At 29.2% G+C, this 22,194-nt stretch overlaps 1 protein-coding gene and 1 non-coding gene across 3 annotated transcripts; both read left to right on the top strand.

Annotated features, from left to right (window-relative positions):
• The first annotated feature begins 577 nt into the window (after nucleotides 1–577).
• TRNAH-GUG (transfer RNA histidin (anticodon GUG)) lies at nucleotides 578–649 on the top strand. Its single transcript has one exon. It is a non-coding gene; the product is annotated as a tRNA-His (tRNA).
• A 12,268-nt stretch (nucleotides 650–12,917) lies between these two features.
• LOC114271777 (protein CLAVATA3 INSENSITIVE RECEPTOR KINASE 5) lies at nucleotides 12,918–21,641 on the top strand. 2 transcript variants are annotated; one of them, XM_082871244.1, is made up of 12 exons: nucleotides 12,918–13,743; nucleotides 14,245–14,377; nucleotides 14,605–14,676; nucleotides 14,889–15,032; nucleotides 15,304–15,375; nucleotides 15,516–15,575; nucleotides 15,688–15,785; nucleotides 18,174–18,323; nucleotides 19,280–19,621; nucleotides 20,187–20,566; nucleotides 20,900–21,216; nucleotides 21,453–21,641. In XM_082871244.1, the coding sequence occupies exons 1-12, from the start codon at nucleotides 13,641–13,643 to the stop codon at nucleotides 21,466–21,468; spliced, it is 1,887 nt and encodes a 628-aa protein (XP_082727370.1). In that variant the 5' UTR covers nucleotides 12,918–13,640; the 3' UTR covers nucleotides 21,469–21,641. The 2 variants fall into 2 exon arrangements, with proteins under 2 accessions (XP_082727370.1, XP_082727371.1); XM_082871245.1 differs by lacking the exon at nucleotides 15,304–15,375.
• The last annotated feature ends 553 nt before the right edge of the window (nucleotides 21,642–22,194 follow it).

The raw sequence follows: 22,194 nt of genomic DNA, 5'->3' as shown, positions 1-22,194 counted from the left end.
TGTTTTTACTGAATTTTTTAAATATTTTAAGCAATTTTTTTTACTTTTTAGACACACCTAACATAAATACACCTAAAAAGTAAAAAAATTATTAAAAAAATCTTTTAAAAATTCACTAAATACCAAAAATATAAAAAAAATACAAGAATTCAGTACATTTTTTATATTTTTATGTATTTATTAATTTTTTAAAATATTTTTTCACAAATTTTTTACTTTTTAGATGTATCTAACTAAGGTGCATCTAAAAAAGTAAAAAAATGTTTAAAATTTAAAAAATATTCACTAAAAACAAAAGAATACGAAAATCAAAAAATTCAATTTTTAAAAACTTAATCCAAAAAATTCAAACAAAACACACTGATTTGTATTTTGAGACAAAAGAATAAAAGACCTTGTGCCCAATTAATTATATAGTCTCTCGTGAAAAATACAAAAAGAGTTATGAAAATGACAGATATATATAAATTTATTTATTTATGTCTATTCACCAAAAAAAAAATTACTTAGGCTATATAGAGATAATTACCAAACTTAAATCGTATATAAATTTTAAAATTAGTTTTAGCAACGACTTGTGGCTGTAGTTTAGTGGTAAGAATTCTACGTTGTGGCCGTAGAGACCTGGGCTCGAATCCCAGCAGCCACATTATCAATTTATCTATTTATTTTTTTAAAATATTTATTTGATTTGTTTTTTTTTTTATATAACAAAACTTGTTTAGATTATCAATTTATCTATTTATTTTTTTTAAATATTTATTTGATTTGTTTTTTTATTTTTATTTTTTATATAACAAAACTTGTTTAGTATATATTTTTGCATTTTCATAAAAGTGAAATTGATTTTAAAATTTATAATGCTCTTGAAAACAAATTTTTTTTCCCACATCCCTCTTGCACCACCTTGCCCCCCATCCACCTCCAATCACCACCATTGACATCCACTAGCCATATATCTGTCAACCACTCCTCTAGTCACATTCGTCCATATATCCCTTTGGCCACCACCTCTAATATCCACATTTGATCACTTTCATCGTTGCTGATCAGATTAGACCACTTTTCACTGTCATCCACCATCTTAATAACTCATCAAGACATGTTTATTTACTTATTTTTTTCATTTGTTTTTAAAGTATCTATTTACACATAAGAAATTTCGTTTTTTATTTTATTTTATATTAAAGAGTAGGAATCCCTTTAGTTTGATTAAAATTTTACTTTATCCTCTATCGTCTATGATTTTGGAATACTTGTCAGTCTCTTAAAATGTACATATAAAAAAAAAAAAACAAAATCTAGACAAAAGAAACTCAATTAAAACTATAAAATCAAATTATTTAAATAAAAATAATAAGATTGTGCAAACTGGGCGAGTTGATATCAGTAGTCTTTTACTTTATTTATTTGTTTTTTTATGGGCGAATATATCAAGCTAACTTGGGGTCTTCTTTGTCTTGATAAAATGCGGTGTCAGCATGAGCGTAAGTGCTTCTTTTCTTTTTTGTTTTCTTTTCTATTGTATAGTGGAAGTTGACTTTTGTTTTCCCACAGCCAGGGCAGGGCCTTGTTTGGCAAATGTTTTTTTGTTTTTTTAAATTTTTTTTGAATTAAAATTTATAAAAAGATAAAATAAGTTAAAATAATTAATAAAATAAAATGTCACATCAAATCTAAAATTATTTTATTCTTTTTTCTCACAAATATTACATTCAACTATAAAAAAAATCTAACATTCTTTCTAAATACAAATATTTTAAACCTACTAAAATAATTAAAAATTAAAATAACCTACTACAACTTGTTGGTGACTGAGGTGTCTGAATTCATACACACCTTTTACTTCTTTGAAGAGTCAACTGTGGTACTATTCTACCCACTAGGGAAAGCTATGAATATATAATTCCTTTTTTGTTTTTATCTGTTACTGTGTAAAATTATAATGTAAACTCTCTCAATAATGTAAAATTTTTCTAAAAAATGATTTTAATATTAAAATGTCAAAATGCTGCATTTTGATGCTACTTTGTTTATAATTTGATCATAGTCAACCTGACATATTGGCATATATCTTGTTTGCTTGTCAGTCTTGGAATTGATTCTCCCACTTTCTCTTGTTAATGCTTTCAAAGTGCGTTAAATCAAAGTAAGCCCTCTTTTGACACAAACTAAGGTCAAGTTTGGCAACTCTTAAAAAATTTAAAAAGTCAAAAAGTCACTATCCTATTTAAATCATATCATCTTATTTAAGTCACATCACCTCTCTAACACATCACTTCAAACCCAACCCAAACCCAACCCATATTTCATAAAAAGTCAAAAAGTGCACTTATTTAGTCTTCCCAAACTTGGCCTAAATGAGATTTTTTAACTAAAATAGTTATAAAAAAATAAAATAAATTTTTTAATTTAATAAGTTAAAATGTCACATTTAAATTATAATTATTTTATTTTTTCTCTTATAAAAGTCAAAAAATTAAAAAATCTATCCCAAATGAGACTTTTTAGTCACAAATTAAAATAGTTAAAAAATCAAAAAGTCAACCCACATCCCAAACGATCACTAAGATTGTGTTTGGATTAGGGATCAATTTCAACGGCTCAATTCGAGTAATCTAAATTCAGTCCGAAATTTTTTAAGACTTAGATAACATATTTCGAATTCGATATGGATTTAAGTAAAAATTTAGAAACCCAAATAAAATTTAGATAGATTTGGGCAAAGATATCAAATAACTTGAGCAACTCGAAACTCAAATTATACATATATAGATATATAAAAATATCAAATATACATATAAATTATTAGCCACATGATATTAATGTAATTTAGATTATTAAATCATATCGAATATATATTATATACACACATAATACAATCTTATCTTTTTTATTCTCACTCATAAATTGTAAGCACTATCATAGCGATATCTCCCTTACATTATATAAATTATTTATTTTGATGTTATTAATAATTTTCTTAAAAAATATAAATAGAGTCTAATTTTAATAAGTTAATAATTTAGCCAAACCAAAAAAAAAATTACTGAAATTTATGTACAAGTCAGGTAATTCGGGTTTAGCTCGGATTGTACTTGGGTCGACAACCTTAAGTTATAATTCAGTTCTGGGCAAGTTTAAGCATAACTTGGGTTGGATTTGGACAAACTCCTAATTTGCCCGAATTACACTCTTAATTTGGATCATAAATTTATATAAAAATTTGAGATGAAAAAAGATATTTATTGATTATCTTTTTTCTTTTTTAAATTTAAATTTTTATTCAAATTCAGGAATGAATCTGAAAAATCTAGAAATTCCCTAGATGTTGATTTGTGATTATGTATCAATTTTAAGCAGTATATAACAATCTCAATCAAACAATCAAGACAAATCGACACAACGATTTTACGTGAAAAAATCACAATTGGACACCTCCAATTGTGATAAAAAAAATCACGGGCACCAGCCACAAAACAATCCACTAAGAAGATATAAAGGAATTACACGGGTATACTCTCAATTACCTAGCGAATTCACGCCCGAATTGAACCAATCTCTATGTGCCTCTTCCAACCCCGTCTTCACCTCGGACTTGTCTTGACGATAAGCCACTCCGGAATCCACCAAAGCTTCAGGCTCGAATTCTTCAGAATCTACCGAGGAACAACTCTTTCTTTTGTGTAGAACAAACAAATAATCCATTGATGTATACTTTTTAAACCATGAGTTGAATACTCAATCAAAACATCAAAGAAAACTAGCAAAATATCTCCAGATATAAAACCTAGAACCCAAGAAGAAGATCTGGATAAGTAATTCTAGAATTGGACTGAAACACGTATTTATAGAAAACTGTCCCGCGATCTCCGTTCGAGCGTCGGATTGGCCGCTCGAGCGGACCTACGCTCGAGCGCGAAAAATTCCGCTCAAGCGGGAAAAAACAACATCCAGTATTTTTCAGGTGAATAAACTTCTGGAACTCAGTATTCTCCGCTCGAGCGGGGGAATGTCCGCTCGAGCGGACAGGTAACTTGGAATGTATTTTTGCATTTTGTTTCGGGGGCGCTGCCCCTCAACCCCGCCATGGCGCTGCCTCGGACCCGCCAAGGGGCGCTGCCCCCTGGACCCCCGTGAGCTGACCGAGCAGCTTAATCCCCGTCATAATCAGCGAAGTGGCATTCTTGAAAGTATTAACATCACAAACTTCTCTGTAAGGCATAATTCGGGTTGGATTTGCATCTAAAAACTCATAGCCTCACTGAAATAAAAAGTGCAAAAATAAGTACAATTGAAAGTAGTTTTGTCAAATGAAATTGTCAAGAATAAAAACCTAACAGAATCCATTGAAAAAAGTAAAGGAAGATGACAAAAGATTAAAAAAATAAAAAAAATAAAAAAAAAGGAAAGCAAAGGCAGAGTGGATTTTCCTTCTCGGTCCATAATGAAACCGAGGGACAAACAAATCAGTAAAGAAGCAAGGCTTGTGACTCAACAGTAAGAAATATTATTGGTTGGTCTTAAGTGCCACGTCGTCATACCTCACACTAATTATAATTTATCATATTCCTTCATATTTCTGAATTACTCAATACAAATTCATAAATTCTACTCATTTCATCAATCACTACACCAAAACCAACCAATAACTTCACCAACAGTGGTTAAGAGGTTTGTGGGGAGGTCTATTCAAGGGTTCAACATCATTCATGGAAAGTTTATGTGGGACTAATGTCTCCTAAAATTGGGTTTAGTTAGTACAATGTGGATGAGTACAAGGTTGTCTATATTTGAATTCATTTTTTATTTTTCCAGTTTACTAGTTTCAATAATAATTGCCTTCTAGACATATCCTAATACCCAATTAGAAGAGAGATGACCATTCATCCTCACTTTATTGGGTGGCATGAGAATTTAGATGTAAAGGATTATATATATATATATATATGTTCGCACTACAAAAATGTAAGAAAAGTTGTAGGTTGTGTGAGAGGCATCCTATGCTTTAAGGAGCACCTCTTGAAAGAGGAATATATTCTAGCTTTGCTTATAGAGAGAGGGAGAGAGTTTATTAATATTTTCAAGTGATACCATTTGGATAGTATGGATTTTGATAAGTATTATACAGTAATTTCAAATAAGAGTATTTTGGTATTTCATAATCATATCGTGTTGTCCTAATATATCTATAGTTAGAAGATCAACATCTCTTTGTATTGTATTGTAACTTTTTCGAATCATAATGTAAATTTTTGTGTTCTTGCCTGTCTAATTTAGATTATTCTTTTATTCATTGTATGTTTCTTGTCTTAGTGATCTTATTAATTAGGTCTATCAATTCTTAACTGATGCTGCCATAAAAACTAATAAAATAAAATAAAGCTGAATAAATGATGCCTTTCCATAGAGGCCGTATGCATTCTCCACTAATGAAGCATCTCTCTTAAACTCACAATTATTATTTGTGAAAAGAAATATTTTTTGTTATTTCCATTCCAATTGTAAGATTTTATTTTATTATTTGATAAATTCTTTAAAAACACCATTGATTGTTGGCATTTCCACTTTTATCTAAAACAAGGCCAAAAACTCAACCTATATCTATATATTATACAAGGAAAAAAAGGTTTATATCCCACAAGTCTTGTAAGAGTTTCAATATCTCAATCTTAATTTTTTAATTTTTTAATTTAAAAAAAAAATTCTCAGCATTTATTGACTTCTCCCAACTCACAAGCCTTTTTTACTTCTCCTATACCTACTACCACAACATTTTCAATTTTTTTTCATACATTATGGTTAGTGATGGGACTATTAAATTATTTTTAAAAAAATTTAAAAAAAAAATTTGTATATTAAAAAAATTTAAAACAAATATAAATTCTTATTAAAAAATAACAGGTTGCAATTGCGAAAAAAAAGAAAAAACAATTACACTGTAAAAAATAATTTGTATATTAAAAAAAATCTAAAATAAATATAATTTTTTATTAAAAAAATAACAAGTTGCAATTGCAAAAAAAAGAAAAAAAAACTACACTGTGCATTTCATTAAAATCTAAAAAAAAAATAATTTTTATATTAAAAAATATATCTAAAACAAATATAAATTCTTATTAAAAAATAACATGTTACAATTGCAAAAAAAAAAAAAAAAAAAAATTCACTGTGCATTTCATTAAAATCTAAAAAAATTAATTTCTATATTAAAAAGATATGTAAAAAATATATAAATTTTTATTAAAAAATAACATGTTGCAATTGTGAAAAAAAAGAGGAAAAAAATTACATTGTAAAAAATAATTTGTATATTAAAAAAATATCTAAAACAAATATAAATTCTTATTAAAAAATAACAGTTTTCAATTGCGAAAAAAAAGAGAAAAAAAAAATGTGCCAAGTATTTATGTAAAGGCTTGACACGTGTACCAACTCTCAAATTATGAAGTGAATATAGATGAAACCAAAGAACTCTACTTTAATGGTTAAAAAATATTAGAAGTCCGACCATTGAAACTTAATAACTATTAATTAATAGAATTAAGCAATTGGAAGGTCTCAGATCGGCTCCGTTTGGCAAGAGCTTTTTTGACTATTTTAGTCACAAAAGACAAAATAGGCTATTTTAACCACAACAAACAAAACATCACATTCAACCCATAATCATTACACTCTTATCTCACAAAAAAAAAGTTAAAAAAGCTAAAAAGCCCTTCCCAAACCAAGCTTTTTAGCCCAGGCTAAAATAGTAAAAAAAACTAAAAAGTCAAAAAGTCAATCCACTTCCCAAACGGAGGCATCTTCTCAAATGTTCATTTTTTTGGTTTATGCATTCATTATAATATTGATAGAGAATTGGATGTGTGAAAGAGTAAGAGACTATATATTCATTTATGTAATTGTTGTGATAAAAAATAAAGGTTGCGTTCATCTTCTATGGCGATTTACTCCAACTAAAACGTCAGGTGTGCTTCTACATCATCATTGAACGTTGCTTTCATTTTATTTAGATATTTTGTCTCATAGTTGTTTGTGTTTTGTGTTATGAAATTTATTAGATTTGTGTTTGTTAAAGCTATTAGATGAACTTAATATAAGAAGTGCAAATTATTTCAATGTCATTCTCAGGATTAGGAAGTACAAAAAACATACACAAAAAGTATATGAATAGACAAGATTTTACAAAATTTGTTTGTGAGTTTCACTTCTTGAAAATCCAATAATTCATTTATTTTTTGTATTATATTTTATGTTTAGTTTTTGTGATTTTTTTAATATAATTTTCTTTGTTTTCTTTAAAAGTTTATTTTTAAAAATTAATTAATAAATAAATAAATCATTTTCTATTTCAAACAATTTCAATTTTGTTTTTATTTTTTATTTTTTCTTAAAGTAGATTTAGTTTTGGACAATTACTTACTTTTTTTCTATATATTGTAATTTTGTGCATTTTAAGTGTATGATGTTTTCACTAATATACTCGGAGATATACTATGAAAGAAGAATAATGTGAAAATCAAGTAAGAAGATGAAAAATAAATAAATAAAATAATACGATGAATGTGGAGTAAAGATCAAATGTCAAAACTCCCAAAGCAAGCAAGCAAGCAAACAAACAAGCAAGTAAAATAGAATGTTTAACAATAGACATTTGAAATTTACAACAAAATTTTATAACTTTCCTTTTTGCTAAGAAAATTCTATTTGGTATTAGCTGAATAAAATTCTTTTAAAATAGTTTTTTTATTATTATTTAAAATTTGAAATTAACACTATAGTAAATTTATATAAGCATAATTGCTAATCACATTGTTACTTAATGTATAATATTTATATTGACTATCATTTTCAGGTTTATTTTTGAAAGTATTCATATAGAAGTAAAAAAATGTCGTTAATAATAAATTTTTTCTTAATTTAGTTAAAAATTTTATCTGTACATTATTTTTAAATTTTGAACAAAAATAAATATAAAATAATTGATTGAAGATATGCTATATATTTCTTATATTCTTTTTTCTATGTATAATAAATAAATAAATAAATAAATAAAAATCACAATTCATATATATATACAAATAATTATAACGGAAATGATCCAGAGCTCGAAACTCTACGGCTCGAAATTTTTTTCCCCTTTTCAAGCAAAGGAGCTCTGCACAAACAGAGGGAAGAGGAGAGGAGAAAGAGGGAGAGAAGAGAGGAAGAAGAGAGGAAGAAGAGAGGAGAAGAGAAAGAGGAGGAGGCAGCACCACTGCCGTCGCAGTCGCCTCGCCGCCGTCGTCGTAGCACCACCTCCTCACCTCCTCGTCGATCGTCGCACCACCGCCTCGCCGATCGTCGCAGTCGCAGTCGTAACCCCCTCTTGTCCAGTTCGTCGCAGCAACTAACCTGGCGCAGCCCCGCCTCCTCCTCCAGCCCCATTTTTATGGCCCCCACCTCCTTCCGATCTTCTTCTCCACCCTTCTTCTTCTCCCTTCTTTTTCTTCTTCCTTTTCTTCTTCTTCTCTGTTCTCCTTCTCTGCAAACAACACAGGAAAAAAGAAAAAAGAAAAAAAAAAAACGACACCAAAACCGTTCTCCTTCTCTGCAAACAACACAGGAAAAAAGAAAAAAGAAAAAAAAAAAACGACACCAAAACAACGTCGTTTTGGTGTCGAGCCAATTTCGTGTCAAAGAATTTCGAACTACGTAGTGGGGTCGTAATTATAAATATAACCCGGTGGAACACTATTAGTATGATGAAGTGAATTGAACTGGCAATAGAATATTCAACATTGATGATGATGATGATGATGATGATGATGATGATGAAATGGGCTTTGGGTTGTGTTTGTGCCATAAGTGAAATCACATTTATGCAAAGGAGGGTGAGAGGTTGATGTCATGACAGAGCTGCGTGTGTGTACCTAATTGTACAAAACTATAGGGATGGTAGTGGGAAAGAATTCATGAGTTTTAGTGCAATTGTTGAATAGATGAGGAAGAAAGGTAGGGTTGGGGTTGAGGATGTGCAGTCAACTACATTGGATTCCCTCTATAATGTCTTTTCCTTTCTAAAACGACAAAAGCATCTTCAAATGCATAAAGTTGGGATTGGGGTATTTGGTAGGGTTGATTTATGATTTGTATAATTTATTTTTGTAAAGTTTACTGAACAGGTTATCAACATAAAAATTAAGTTGATAAGATATCGTTAATTACATTATCATATTATATTTATTTTAATAAATTGGAAAGTCTACTATCAAAATCGCATTTGTCATCTAATTTTTTTAAGACAAATGTGATTCGATCACGTGATTGTTGATATTCAATCTTTGTTTGGGAAGAACTAAAATAACTTTACTTTTTAATTTTTTAACTTTTTTAGCCTAATTTTTTTAACCTCGTTTGGTTTTTGTTTTTGACTTTTTTGAATTTTGTGAGAAAAAAAATATAATGATTATGGTTTAGATGTGACATTTTGTCTTATTGACTTATGTAACCAAAAAGCCAAAACCAAACATAGCTTATCAATTTGATTTTTACATAAATAATCTGTTTGATGTGTTTAATAAGATAAATGACTTAGATCACCACAATAGATCCAGAGTAGGACACAAATCCCATAAAATTACATATATAGAGTTTGTTTAAAAATTTATCCAAAAAAATACACTGCATATTAGATTTAACTCAATTAAAATGAATTTGTACTGTACATTAATTTTTGTGAATAATTTTTTAAACTTTCGAATTGATAAAAATTGTTAAATGGGAAGAGATAATCGGTGTGTTTGATTTCAGTTTTCTGAAATTAATTTTTTTAAAAATTAATTTTTTAATTTTTCGTGTTTTTTTTTTGTTTTTAGTGAATATTTTTAAATTTTAAGTATTTTTTTTTTACTTTTTTAGATAGACCTTACTTAAATGTAACTAAATAATAAAATATTTGTGAAAAAATATTTTAAAAAATTAATAAATACACAAAAATATAAAAAATGTATCGAATTTTTATATTTTTTGTTTTGGTATTTTTGATATTTAGTAAATTTTTTGAAGATTTTTTTCTCAAATATTTTACTTTTTAAGTATATTTATATTAAGTGTGTCTAAAAATTTAAAAAATTATTTAAAATATTAAAAAATTTAATAAATATAAAAATAAATTTTAAAAATTGTAACCAAATGGAGTGAATAGCTACCCTTCTCTCCATTCAAACACACCCAAGTGATAGAAAGGAACAATTATTTTCCACTCATTTGGGTACCCAACCACGTAAAGTGAGTGTCTTCATTAGGATTATGGTCAATTTGGTCCAAGTTTGACTCTCTTTTGGCTCCAACTGTCCTATTTGAGAGAGAGAAAGAGAAAGGTATTAGGTAGGCACCTTCTTCAAGTTTTGTTTGGCATGCATGGAGTAGTATAGTCAATTTTTTTTTTGTATTGAAACTTTTTTAGCCTAATTTTTTTAGCGACAATGCTACGTAGCTCAAATTTTGTGGCTCAAAAGTGGCTCAAATGGCCAAAACGACGTCGTTTTGAGTACAGAACAACATAAAAATGGCCAAAACGACGTCGTTTTGGCCATTTGAGCCACTTTTGAGCCACAAAATTTGAGCTACGAGACATTTTCCTTTTTTTAGTCATGTTTGGTTTGAATTTTTTTGATTTTTGTGAGAGAAAAAGTGTAATAATTATAGACTGAATGTGATATTTTGTCTTATTAATTTATTTAATTTATTTTGTCATTTTATACATTTTTTGCCCAAAAATAATAGTCAAACCAGGGCTTAGTTGATTGGCAACAAGTTTAAAGGAGAAAAGGGATAGAGAAGGTGAAAAATGGGGTCAAGAATTATAAATATGCTGGAATTTTTTTTTTTTGAGTGCTAGTTTGATTTGTGTTGAGCCTAAGTTCAGAAGCAAATATAAATTAGATTTACTATTGCACCATATATAAGAGTCTTAAGAATTAAATTTTTTTATTTTTAAAATTAAAAAATTTGTTACAAGAAATATTTGAGATTCAATTTCTGTTGTCGTAAAGATAATCATTAAAAAATTATTTCAAAAAGTTAAAAAAAGATTTATCGACAAAATTTAAAATAACTGATTTGATTATATAAACCAATAATTAAAGAGTTATTTAGAAAGTGTTAAATTAGTATATTTTTTAATTTTTTATAAAAAATATAAAATATAAATTAGAATTAAAATGATATAATAAAAAAGTAATATGACCAAATCACGTCAATGACATCATGGGGTCTACATTTTGGTCCTAAACAAGCACAACCTCAACTAAACCCATATGTTCTGGATCTCATGAGTGTTTACTTAAATTTATTACAAATTAGAAATTAATAATTACAAAATAAAATTTATAAACACATTTTAAAAAAAAAATTTACAAATAATTAATTAATTAAAAATATTTTTATTTAATAAATAATAAACAAAAATTGTACTAATCAATTTGAGATAAATTCTCAAATTAAAATAAATTATAAACAATTAATTTAATAATAATAAATTATAAAATTTCATGCTTTTGAAATGTTGATTGGTTGGGACTGTCTCTCTTTGTCTTGACTATACAGAAAGAGATATCATATGTAATGAGTGTTGTAGAGTCAAATAAATCAAAACCTAATTCGTGTAATAAAAAGAAAAAAACTAAAAAAAAAGGTGGACACATACATAATTTCAATCAACAAAGATCTCACGAGGAGCCAATTACATCACTCATCTCGAGTTTATCCCTCCAGATTCTCACCTCTTTTTTTTATTATGTTTTTTCATTTTTTAAAATAAATTATACTTTACCCATTTAAATTTCATGATTTTCCCATTTTGATTCATAAATTATTATTACTTTTACTTTAATTCTAATATTTGTAGTTTTTCCAAATTTAGTGAAAAAAAGAAAGGCGCTAATTATTTTTATATGATTTTTTTGGAGCAAAAATATTTTTTTTAAAAAAATTTAAAGGCCAAAATAAAATATTTCTAAAAATGTAAGGGAGTAAAGTGTAATTTACTCTTATTTTATCTACATGAACCTATAGATATAATCATATAGGTGTCTAAATTGTAGTCTATCTATAATTGCAATCATATGATGTTATTTTGGGTAAAGCGCTTCTTTTTTGCATATTATGGGGACATTTAGTAATATGGGTTAAAGTTAAAAGTAAGTTTTTAATTCATTTTCAATCACATTACTTCTCGCATAAAATAGTAAAAAAAGTTAAAAAAATTAAAAAGTCAACTTTTAATCATTTTTCTAAAACATTCCCATAAAAAGAAATGTAAAAAAATAAAGAGATAATGGGATGAAAATAAGCCAATAAGCTAATAAGAAGCTTATATTTGTATAGTTTTAAAATTATATTGATCATCTTTTCTTTTTTAATAAAATAAAATATTACATTTAAATCATAATCATTATACTTTTTTTCTCATAAAAGTCAAAAAAATCAAACCAATCAACACTAAAAGAGTCCCAATACAAAAAAAACTAGTTAAAAAAATTAATGCCAAACGAAGACTAAGAAGCCCAGGGAATGTAGGATTCACACATGCCATAGAAGAAGTTTTAGCAAACCAAAGCAAAGTCTAACACCCATGCATTCTCGGTCTGCTTCTCTACGTCAAGAAATGTACATACATAGATATATGCACACAACACAGAGGGCTTGACTACAAACTGTCTGACCCACAAGAGATTTTTTTGATTAATAATTAACTATTCCAGTGCTTAACAGCCCAGCACTTGAGTTCGCTTTTCATTTTTTTATTCAAGGGAATAAGCATAGAAAATTCTCTACGAACCCCTTTTTACTAAACCAATGAATAATTGAAGGAATTTTCTTCTATCTATCATTAAAAAAAAAATAGTAAGTATACATACAACATATAAATTTGATGAGATTTTTGAGAAGTAGACTTTACTAATAAATTTTATAAATTCTTGTCTATTTATATGATTTTTATATTAAATTTTGTATTTAGTTTTTGTGTCTCTATAATTTTTGGAAAAAAAAAGATTTATCATTAGTATTTTTTGATGATGCAAGTTTCAAGTCACCAAAACAATTTGCCCTTCTCAAATCCCCCCGCTTTAACGTACTAAGTCACATTTTTTATGATATTTTGAATAAACAATGATATAATTTTTTTTTTCTTTTTCTATAATGATGTGGCCTCACACAATCTTTTCATTTTCAATCAAAACATCCACAATTTTGACTGATAATTTTAAAAATTTCACTATCACATCATCTTGGATGATTTTTTTTTGTTGTTGTTGGCATAAAAACTCTATTTCTAAATCACTTTATCCTTGTGAATATATCTTGATTATTAGTTTGGGTTAGCTATATATTCTTTTCTTCACATTGCTGAACAAGTGTCAGGCTTGTTAGTCTTCACTTTTGCTACCAAAACCTACTGGTTTTTCTTGTTGAGCCAGACAAAAGCAGTGAGTGAGTGCACTATTGGCATGTAATATACATTGTCCACATATATTATTACATAACACAAAGAGAAACCCTTTTGAAATTGTTTGTTTTGAATCCATCAAAACGACTCCTCACCTGCTTCTTCCACTGCCAAAGATTGTTCTGGTTTTGAAACTCCTTAACTCTTAATGGAAACAAGAAGAGAAAATGCTGTTTTATGTTGTGTGGCTTTGTTCAGCTTCTGGGCCTCATCAAGTGCTTTGCTTTCTCCCAAAGGTGTCAACTTTGAAGGTAAGTGATTTTTAATTTTTAATTTGTTTATCCTTTTGATCCTCCAAGAAGTGAGACATGAAAAGCTCGTTTGGAACAATGTTTCTGGTAACTGTTTTTGGAAAAATTTCTGAAAACACCCATTTTTGAGGAAATACTTTTAAGAAGTTCTTTAAATTTTTAAAAACTATTTTTGCACAAAGATGGAAATGATGGGTGTTTTCGAGCTTTCATTGAAAACAAAAAATATCCAAAATGAAAATGATACCCAATTGAAAAACTTGTTTGGCAAAATGTTTCCGAATTTTTTTCTAAAGGCACCCATTTTTGGAGGAAACACTCTTTAGTTGTTTGAAAATTTTTGAAAACTATTTGTACACAGAGATAAAAAACTTTACATTGTTTTGTTTCATTAAAAATGAAAAATGATACCAAATTGACTAGAAGTTTTTTTTTTTTTTTTTTTTTCCTTTCTCTCTCTCTCTTAAAGTAATATTTTCTTTTTTGTATTTTTTAAATCAGTGCAAGCTTTGATGGGTATCAAAGCTTCTTTGGAAGATCCTCATGGTGTGCTAGATAATTGGGATAGTGATGCAGCTGATCCATGTAGCTGGGATATGGTCACTTGTTCAGATGATAAGCTTGTTATTGGCCTGTAAGTTCACAAAAATAACACCCCCTTTCATTGTCTAGTGAAGTTGTGACATAAAAGAAACATACAAATATAGAAGATTTTCACATAATGGAACAGTCTCTCACATCTGTATTCCATTCTGTGAAAATTCTTTGTACAGTTAGATTTACTCTACAGGGAAAATTCATAATAAACTTGAAATGTAGTGACTTGAGTTTCTGAAAAAGTTGAAATTGATCATGATGCAGAGGAACTCCAAGCCAGAACCTATCCGGTATTCTTTCGCCGAACATTGGGAACTTGATAAATCTCCAGATTGTGTGAGTACCTGAAAAGGGGCCGAGGATTCTCTGTTCCCCTATCTCCAAACATATGTGAAAATCTCGAGATACGGAAATTTTGAGACATGATTCAATGATTGTGAGTATTTTGAAATAGGAGACAGAGATCACGTGCCCCCAAAAAGAAAAGAACAAAGTGATTTCAATTTATGCATTTACGTATGCTTTTTAATGATCAATATGTTTTGCAGGCTCTTGCAGAATAACAACATATCTGGGCCAATTCCTCCTGAGCTTGGGAGGCTACCAAAGCTACAGACACTTGATCTTTCTAACAACTTCTTCACCGGTGAAATTCCCCCTTTTCTAGCCCACCTGAAAAGCCTCCAATACTTGTAAGCATCAAACCAAGCACACTCATAAATTCAACCATTGTGAATTTCTTTTTCCTTTTTTTTTTTTTGGTTGATAGTATTGGGTATTTTATTTTATGAGGGTATTCGGGGATTTGCCCCGACTAGTCCCCCGGGTACTTGTAATCCGACGAAATAACCATTCTATTCAAATGAACCAAACACTACATTAAGGCTATGTAAATTGTTGAGTTAGGGAAGAATTCCTCTAATTTCTATGATTCTTATAGTGGTTTTCTTGAATTGTGAGCAGGAGGTTAAACAATAACAGCCTCTCAGGAGCAATTCCTTCACCTTTGGCTAACATGACTCAGCTAGCATTCTTGCAAGTCTCCTTCAACCTTTTCCAATAACTGCATATTTTCTAATTTCTAATGAAACTACATTTGAAAAACAAAAAAACAAAAAAAATGAAAGAATTTTGTTTTTGAAAAATGTTGGCTGTGTGCTTTGTTCATGTTCCAGGGACTTGTCTTTCAACAATTTCAGTGGTCCTGTGCCAAGGCTTCTTGCCAAAACATTCAAGTAAGTTTATTTTTTTGGGGATACTTTTATAAATTGCTTCTCAAATTCAATATCTAAACACGGGCTTAAAGTAAAAACTGCCATCGTTGATTATTTTCTTTCATTGACATAGCCTTCTCGGAAACCCGATGGTATGTGCAACTGGGAAAGAGCAAGACTGCAATGGAACAACAGCGATGCCACTTTCCTACTCCTTCAATAATGCACAGAGTAAGAAAATTGGAACTACCTCAGGGTCTTGTGTATTCCAATTCTGTTCAATTTTTTTATTTTTTATTCTTTTTAAACTAATATTTTGAATTTTAATGGGGCAAAGGGGTGGACACAGCCCAGTGGCCCGCCCAGCCCTTCAAACCCAACCGATCAGTTTTAAGGGCTTGAAATAGAGATATATATATTTTTGAGAATATGAAAAATAATTATATTAAAATAAAATAACCAAAATAAGAAAAATAATAAGATTATAGGATGAGGCACAAATAAATTTCAAAATATGATCTTGTGAACTGTTAAGCTTCCGTTTGGGAAGTGGGTTGACTTTTTGACTTTTTTGGTTATTTGAGCATGTGCTCAAAAGTTTGGTTTGGGAAGAGTTTTTTGACTTTTTGACTTTTTTGACTTTTTTTGTGAGAGAAAAGTGTAATGATTATGGGTTGGATGTGATGTTTTGTCTGTTGTGGCTCAAATAGCCTATTCTGTTTTTTATGACTCAAAGAGCCAAAAGAGTCCAAATGAGCTCTTCCCAAACGACACCTAAGTCCTCTATTTTTTTTATGAATCAAAAAAATCCTATTAAAGTGGAACTTAAACAAAAGGGTGGTTACTTATATGTTTCGGTTTAATTTTTTAGAGATAAAAGTGAGTTTCTTCAAATATGAAATTATATATTTGGGCAATCCGCACTATAGAAGTTTTAGATTTTTCCACTTTTTGAAACAAATCCCACATTACGAAAAAAGAATGTAACACTCTAATATAACGATTAAGAATATAACACTCTAATATAACACACTAAAGAATTTCTTAGTGTACTTTTTCCAAACATAATAACATAACATTCCAAACTCTTTTCAAACTTAACACTCCAATGTAACACACAAAAAACTCTTTAATATAATTTTCCCAAATATAACACTCCAATCAATGTAATCCCAAACGTAACACTCTAATATAACACACACAAAAAAACTCTTTAGTGTACTTTTTTCAAACGTAACATTCTAATCAATGTAATCTCAAACGTAATACTCTAATGTAACACAAAAAACATTAAAAAACTCCTTAGTGTATTTTTTCCAAGCATAACACTCATAGTTTGAAATTATACATTTGTCCAAAACTTATTACGGAAACCTACATCTTTCTTTTTGGAGTGTTACATTTGGAAAAAGTGCATTAACGAGTTTTTTTGAGTGTTACATTGGAGTGTTACACTAAGTATTTTTTTTTTTTGAGTGTTCCGTTTGAAAAAAGTGTACTAAAGAGTTTCTTTGAAGTCTTACATTGGAGTGTTACATTAAATAGTTTTTTTTAGTGTTACATTTGAGTGTTATGTGTCAAAAAAGTATACTAACGAGTTTTTTTTGAAGTTTTACATTTGAGTGTTACATTTAGAAAAAGTATATCAATGAGTTTTTTTTAGTATTACACTTACATTTGAATGTTACATTAAAGAGTTTTTTTTAGAGTATTTCATTTAAGTGTTACGTTTGGAAAAAATATATTAAGAATTTTTTTTTTAGAGTGATACATTGGAGTGTTATGTTTGAATATTACATTAGAGTGTTACAGTTTAAATTATACGTTTGTCCAAAATTTACTAATGAGTTTTTATATTCTTTTTAAAATGTTTGAAAAATCTCACATTTCAAGTCATTCCAAATAAAAAAGATTTTCATATTAAAATTAATTCTAAATTTAATTTTCATAGATGGTGTATCTTACTTTTCTAGCATAAAAAGAAAAAGAAAATAAAAAAAATAAGGGTATTATCATAAAATTAATTTCTAAATAATATATTAAATCTCATTTTCTAAAATCAATAAGACTAATTAGTCTATAAAAACACTCTTAAGACTAGAATTACTATTTTTGAAGATGAGATTTATAAGTAAATTTTCCAATATTCTAAAAGATCAACCAAACAATAAACAAACAAACAATAACAAAATTTGTCAAAAAAATCAATTATGAATTAGAAAAAACTATCCATCTTCTCAGAGATCTACTCTTCTATTAAATGAAATAATCTTGAAAATAGTCATTGAAATTCAGTCCGGCCGATTGATTATTACATATTACATAATATATATAAAAATATTTTCTATGGATTTTCTTATCATGGGAAAGTCAAGAAAAAATTATTATAACTATTGGTAAAAAAATATATAAATTTCAAAATTTCTTAGTAGGAAATTTTGGAAATATATAAAATCATTTTGTTAAGTGACAAATGTACACATTTTATTTTATAATTAATGTTATAAAATTTTGTGATAAAACTACACATTTGCGGTGGGGCAACATTTTCCATGCTCTGAGTTTTCAAAAACCCATTTACCATTCTCTGATTTGTGGTTGTGTTCGGCTTTATTTTAGATTCTGAAACTTCTAGAAGGCTAAATGATAAAAAAATAGCCTTAGCAATTGGAACAAGCCTTGGGAGTGTCTGCATACTAATTCTAGGGTTTGGGTTTCTTCTCTGGTGGAGACGACGACACAACCAACAAATGTTCTTCAATGTTAACGGTTAGTACAAATGTGTTTTTTTAATATTTCACATAATTATAATTGGGTTCTTTTACATTTCAACTAAGACATTTCTCTTGAAAAAAAATATCCATTGTAATTTCAATTAAAATTTCCTTAATGTGAATATTTCAATTCATTAATTTAAATCAAAGCTACATTATTTAAATATATTAAAAATAAAAATGAAAACGAGATTGTGCATAGATATAAATAGGTTTATGCATAGATGTGATTTTTATCTCGGTGATGCTATATGCACCAATAAGTGTACACTAGTGACTAGTGTTATAATATTATTGTTGATCATATTTATTATACAAGTTACAAATACTTAAAACTTTACAAGTGATGTAACTTCATCTGTTAGTACACTAGTGTGACATTAATTGATACATATAGTATTATTCTTTTTATCTTTATATTTAATTTATTGTGATTGGTTTGTGTAGAATTAACTCTCACTCACTCAATTTTTTTTCCACATGACATGGTTGTAGTTGTAATTAATGATAATTAAGCTCTAAAATAAAAAGGCATATGATATCTATCCTCTTTTAGTCATTGTCCATCTAAATAAAAAGGTGAAAAAGTCCAATCATTTTTATTCTTTTCTTTTAAACGATCCAAAAACCGAGTGTAATTATATTAGTATAGACGTAATTTAAAAAAAAGAAAAAAAATCAACTAATCAAATGTGTAGTATAAAATAAGACTATGCTAATTTTTGTGTCAAATTTAGGACAAGAAATAACATTTGCTATTTCAACACAATATATAGTGCAATTTAGAGTGAATTTTTAATTCTAGCACTGATACATCTTAAATAACATTATTTTGGAGATAATCTTAATTCATGAATGCACCAACAATTTGATTTGACAAATCCTATGTACTCTGTGTAATTCAATAATTTTTCCTGATTCACAAAACAAACTGTTTCCTTAAAATTTCAGAGCAACATCATGGAGAAGTATTGCTTGGAAACTTGAAGAGGTTCCAATTCAGAGAACTTCAAATTGCCACAAACAACTTTAGCAGCAAGAACATAATTGGGAAGGGTGGTTTTGGGAATGTGTACAAAGGGTACATCCAAGATGGGACTGTTGTCGCCGTAAAAAGGCTCAAAGATGGAAATGCAGTTGGTGGGGAGATCCAATTTCAAACTGAAGTCGAGATGATCAGCCTTGCAGTTCACCGGAACCTCCTCAGGCTCTATGGGTTTTGTATGACTGCAACAGAAAGGCTTCTGGTTTATCCCTACATGTCCAATGGGAGCGTTGCTTCGCGCCTCAAAGGTAAAAAGAACCATCAAGATTGCTATTTAATAATTCTCTTCAAGTGCATTGGAACAGAGTACTGAAAAATTAGACGACATAGAATCCCGTGCCTTTCTTCAATTGTTTTTGAAAAATTCTACGGTTACAAAATGTACCGAATGCACATATGTGACTCAAAATGTTTGCAACTATAGATGTAAACATTTTGAGTCACATTTTGTATATCATTTTGTGAAATTCTTTGTGTGTGTATGGCATAGCTGATTGTTTTTTTTTTTTCTAGTTTTAGTTGTTCTTTGAACTTTTTCCCAATTGAAAGTTGCTTTTCTTTTTCTTTCTCAAATTCTTTGACTTGCTAATGTGACTATATTAGGTTTTAAATATTGAACGATTGTAGACTTTTGAAATTGATAGTTTCCATATATTGGTTGATATTATCCCATATCAGTCGATATATGACCATATCACCAATACTGATATGTATCTTGATACTGTTATTTAAAACAATGACCTATATCTTGTTTGTGCAAACAAAAAATTTAGGTACTTAACCATTAGATTCATAGTTTTCATCTCCTTTCAGCCAAACCAGCCTTGGATTGGGGTACTAGAAAAAGCATTGCCTTGGGTGCTGCAAGGGGTTTGCTATACCTGCATGAGCAATGCGACCCCAAGATCATTCACCGCGATGTCAAGGCTGCAAATATATTGCTTGATGAGTACTGTGAGCCAGTGGTAGGAGATTTTGGATGGGCAAAGCTTTTGGATCACCAGGATTCACACATTACGACAGCTGTTAGAGGAACTGTGGGGCATATAGCTCCAGAGTACCTCTCGACAGGCCAGTCGTCAGAGAAAACAGACGTTTTCGGTTTTGGAATTCTTCTACTTGAATTGATCACGGGTCGAAGAGCACTTGAGCTTGGGAAAACAGCAAACCAGAAAGGCGCTATGCTTGATTGGGTGAGGAACACATAAATGTTTTAGATGAATTCTTTTGAACTGTAAATAGTTTTGTTGTATTTTATTTTGCATCAGATATTTTGTTGTTGCAGATAGTATTTTTTTTTTTTTTTTTTTTTGAGGGGGGGACCATTGCAACTGCAAAAGAGACGACACAAAAAAGTTGGACGCAAAAAGCCCTTTTTCTAGTAGTGATTTGCATTGTTTGCCCTTTTTTGTGACAATTTATCCCGCCAACACTGAAAAGTACTAATTGTGACAACAAGGGAACTTACGCAAAAAGCCCTTTTCCTAGTAGTGTCATTAGCGTTGAATTAATGGCTATGATTGCAGGTTACAAAAATTCATCAAGAAAAGAAACTTGATACATTGGTTGACAAGGATCTGGAAAACAACTATGATAGAATTGAGCTCGAAGAAATGGTAAGAGTGGCTCTCCTATGTACCCAGTATCTTTCAAGTCATAGGCCCAAAATGTCTGAAGTAGTTCGAATGCTTGAGGGAGATGGGCTTGTGGAGAAATGGGAAGCTTCCCAGAGAGCCGAGGCAATGAGGAGTAGAGCAAATGAATTATCTTCTTCAGAGCGATACTCTGATCTAACCGATGACTCCTCGTTGCTTGTCCAAGCAATGGAGCTCTCAGGACCACGGTAAGAAATTTCTCGAAGAGAAAGAAAGAAGTCAAATAAGCATAAAAAGAAATTTTGATTGCAAGACTTTGTGTTGCAATGTGTTTGTTGTATAGTAGAAGCTGATTTGAGATACTGACATGTGTTTACTAGTCTTTTTTTTGTGTTGATGAGTGAAGTTTTTTTTTTTTTTTCCCCAAGTTTGTAAGAATAATGTATGAGTTCAAGAACTGACTTGCTTTTTCTGTAAAATACAGAAGAATTTCAAAGTGAATTGTCAAAGACCCCATTACCTTCTGTGAGTCTAGTTTGGTGCTGAGGGTATTGTTAATAGCATCATAGACAGGTATGGTGGATCTCTATACTTTGTTTGGATTGAAAGTTGTTTCTCTCATCAGAAAAATTTGAAGCCTAACACTATTTGTTTTGCTGAAACACGCTTTCTGTTTAACTTTTTTTTTTTTTTTAAAGTAGTTTGAAGGTCATTTTTAAAAGGAGAATGTTTTTGGTAGAAAAATATTTTTTTGCCGAAATAAACAGTGCAAGTGAAACTGATTAGTGTAATTTGAAGTGGCCTCCAAAAAGTAACAATACATAAACAGAAAAATTATACAAAAAGTGAAATGATATATATTTGTATTTATCCATTTCCAACTAAATCAAAAGAGCATTAGAATGACTTATTATTTCAAAAATATTTGTCGCATTGTTCATGTTAAGTTTTCCATTTATTTTCCGTCACAAAAATGAGAAGGATTTGCAGGAAGCTTAGATTCTTCAACGGTTCAACTATGCACTGCCAAAATTGTATTTTTCATTCAGAAATCATAGATGGTAAACAATGTCTAAAATTACATAAACTTACACACGAATCACAATTCATGGCAAACAATGCCAAAGTTGTATAGTATCCCAAAGCCCCGTTTGTTTGGAGTTATACGGAGGGGATTGGGATTACTAATCCCTTGGTATTACTAATGGGGTGTTTGTTTTGAGAGA

This window comes from Camellia sinensis, chromosome 5 (assembly GCF_055761805.1).
Source record: "Camellia sinensis isolate YWXY chromosome 5, ASM5576180v1, whole genome shotgun sequence".
Classification (NCBI taxonomy): Eukaryota; Viridiplantae; Streptophyta; class Magnoliopsida; order Ericales; family Theaceae; genus Camellia; species Camellia sinensis.
Note: the sequence above shows the minus strand (reverse complement) of the source record. Positions and strands in the feature narration are given on the sequence as shown.